Source organism: Chlorella variabilis (genome assembly GCF_000147415.1).
Source record: "Chlorella variabilis unplaced genomic scaffold CHLNCscaffold_16, whole genome shotgun sequence".
Lineage (NCBI taxonomy): Eukaryota > Viridiplantae > Chlorophyta > Trebouxiophyceae > Chlorellales > Chlorellaceae > Chlorella > Chlorella variabilis.
In genome coordinates, this window is record NW_005435072.1 from 902974 (window position 1) to 904977 (window position 2004).

At 71.1% G+C, this 2004-nt stretch overlaps 1 protein-coding gene across 1 annotated transcript in view; it reads left to right on the forward strand.

The window, feature by feature from the left end:
• Positions 1 to 1664: 1664 nt before the first annotated feature.
• CHLNCDRAFT_25568 (hypothetical protein) overlaps positions 1665 to 2004 on the forward strand; it is a gene marked incomplete at both ends in the record, with an annotated part of 2865 nt that continues 2525 nt past the window's right edge. The window contains one exon of the mRNA XM_005845731.1: positions 1665 to 1985. Coding sequence (XP_005845793.1) covers positions 1665 to 1985 — 321 coding nt within the window. The remainder of the gene's footprint in view (positions 1986 to 2004) is intronic.

A 2004-nucleotide genomic window follows, 5' to 3' on the forward strand; every position in this document is an offset into this window, starting at 1 on the left:
GGGGCACTCAGGCATGCCTGGCGCACGGAGGCAATGGGGGAGGGAGAGCAGAGCAGCCAGGGGGGCAGGGGCCAGCGGCCAGAATGGGCTGCCTGCGCGCTCGGGTGACCCAACTCCTCCCTCACACCCTTGAGTCCCCTTCACGCACCACCACCGCCACACTGATGCACACACGCGCTCACACCACCACCAACCTGCCCCCCGCCCCGCAGGTGCTCCCCCCCGGAGCCGCCCAGGTGCAGCCGCTGGTGGAGGTCTTCTTCGTGCTCACCGACATCCGCTCCAAGCTGCGGCCGCCTGAGGAGGGCGGCGGCGCAGACAGGTGCGTGCTGTGTGCCACGCTGCGCTTGCCGCGCCGCGCTCGTTGCGCCGCCGCCGCCAGCCCTGGGCCTGTGGGTGGAGCCCCTGCTGCCGTTTGCGATGCCGCTCCCACCACCCACTCACACACCCCAAGCATCCACGCACACCTCACATCTCACACCGTCAAACAAAACCGCCGCCCCTCTCTGCAGGGGCCCCGCTTCCTCTGGCGGCGACCGTGCCGCCAGCATGTCGCTGGACGTCCAGTCGCCCACCGCCTCTCAGATCAGCAGCATGAGCGGGGCGATGGCAGGGCGCGCCACCTCACCCACCGCGGAGAGCCAGGCATGTATCCTCGCCGCCGCTGCTGTTGCCCGCTGCTGCTTGCTGGCCCGTCCCTGTCGCGCAGCGCGGCTGGCGACCCTCGTGGGCTTGCTGGGGAGGAGTTGCCTCAATGACCTCCACCCACACGTGCACTTCCGCTGCGGTACCCCACCCCAGCGCCTCGCACACAACCCCCACCCCACCATGCGCCCACCCACCCACACGCCTGCCTCCCCCCCTCCTCAACCCCGCAGCCTGCCTTCATGCGGTTTGCCGAGCGCCACCGCCGCCTTATCAACGTGCTGGTGCACCACAAGCCCGAGCTGCTGCACACCAGCATGGCGCTGCTGCTGCGCGCGCCCAAGCTGCTCGACTTTGACAACAAGTGAGCGCCGGAGGCTCAACCAGAGCCTGCGGGGCTGCCGCGGGCTGGGCTCTCTTCCCTGGGGGCCGGGCGCCCGCCGGTGCTGCTTCCGCCGGCTGCTGTGCTGCTCAGCACCACGCGCATGGAGGCACTGGGGCACCCACGCGGCCAGGCCGCCAGGCAGTCGCATAGGTGGCAGTCCCTTGCGCCCTCCGCTGCTGGCCTCCTGAGCCTCTGCCCCGCCCCCGGTCTCCCTCCTGCAGGCGTGCCTACTTCCGCAGCCAGGTCAAGGAGACGGAGTCGCAGGCTCACTACGGGTCCATGCGGTGCGCTGATGTGGCGGGCACACATGGGATACCTGCCTGCCAGCACCGTGGTGCTGCCGGTGTTGCCGCTGAATCGGAAGTATCCGGGAAAGAAGCATAGCACGCCACGGCATGCGGGTCTCGGCCGCCTGCTGCCCGGCCCGGCCCGCCTCCCGCCTCCCTCCGCTGCGCGCGTCGCCCCGCCTCTCCCCTCCCCGATCACCGCCTCGCCTCCTCGCTGCCGCCGCAGGCTGCACGTGCGGCGGGAGCACGTGTTTGAGGATTCCTTCTACCAGCTGCGCATGCGGTCCACAGAAGAGATGCGCGCCAAGCTCAAGTGGGTTGTGGCAGCCGGCGGGGGGGCTGCCTGCATGCGGGTGGTGCCGGCCTGGGCGCCAACCCAACAAGGGCCCAGGGGCCAGCCGAGCCCGACCACCCTGCCCCCGCCTCTCCAGCCTCCCCTGCACCTGCCCTGCTCCCCCGACCCTGTGCCCCACCCTCCACCCTCCACCTGTGCCCCACCCTCCACCCTGTGCCCCACCCCCGCCCCCCGCAGCGTGGTGTTCACCGGAGAGGAGGGCGTGGATGCGGGGGGCGTGACGCGGGAGTGGTACCAGGTGATGAGCCGGGAGATGTTCAACCCGCAGTTCTCGCTGTTCCAGCCGGTGCCCGAGGGAGGCACCACCTTCCAGGTGAGGCGCGGGGGCGAGC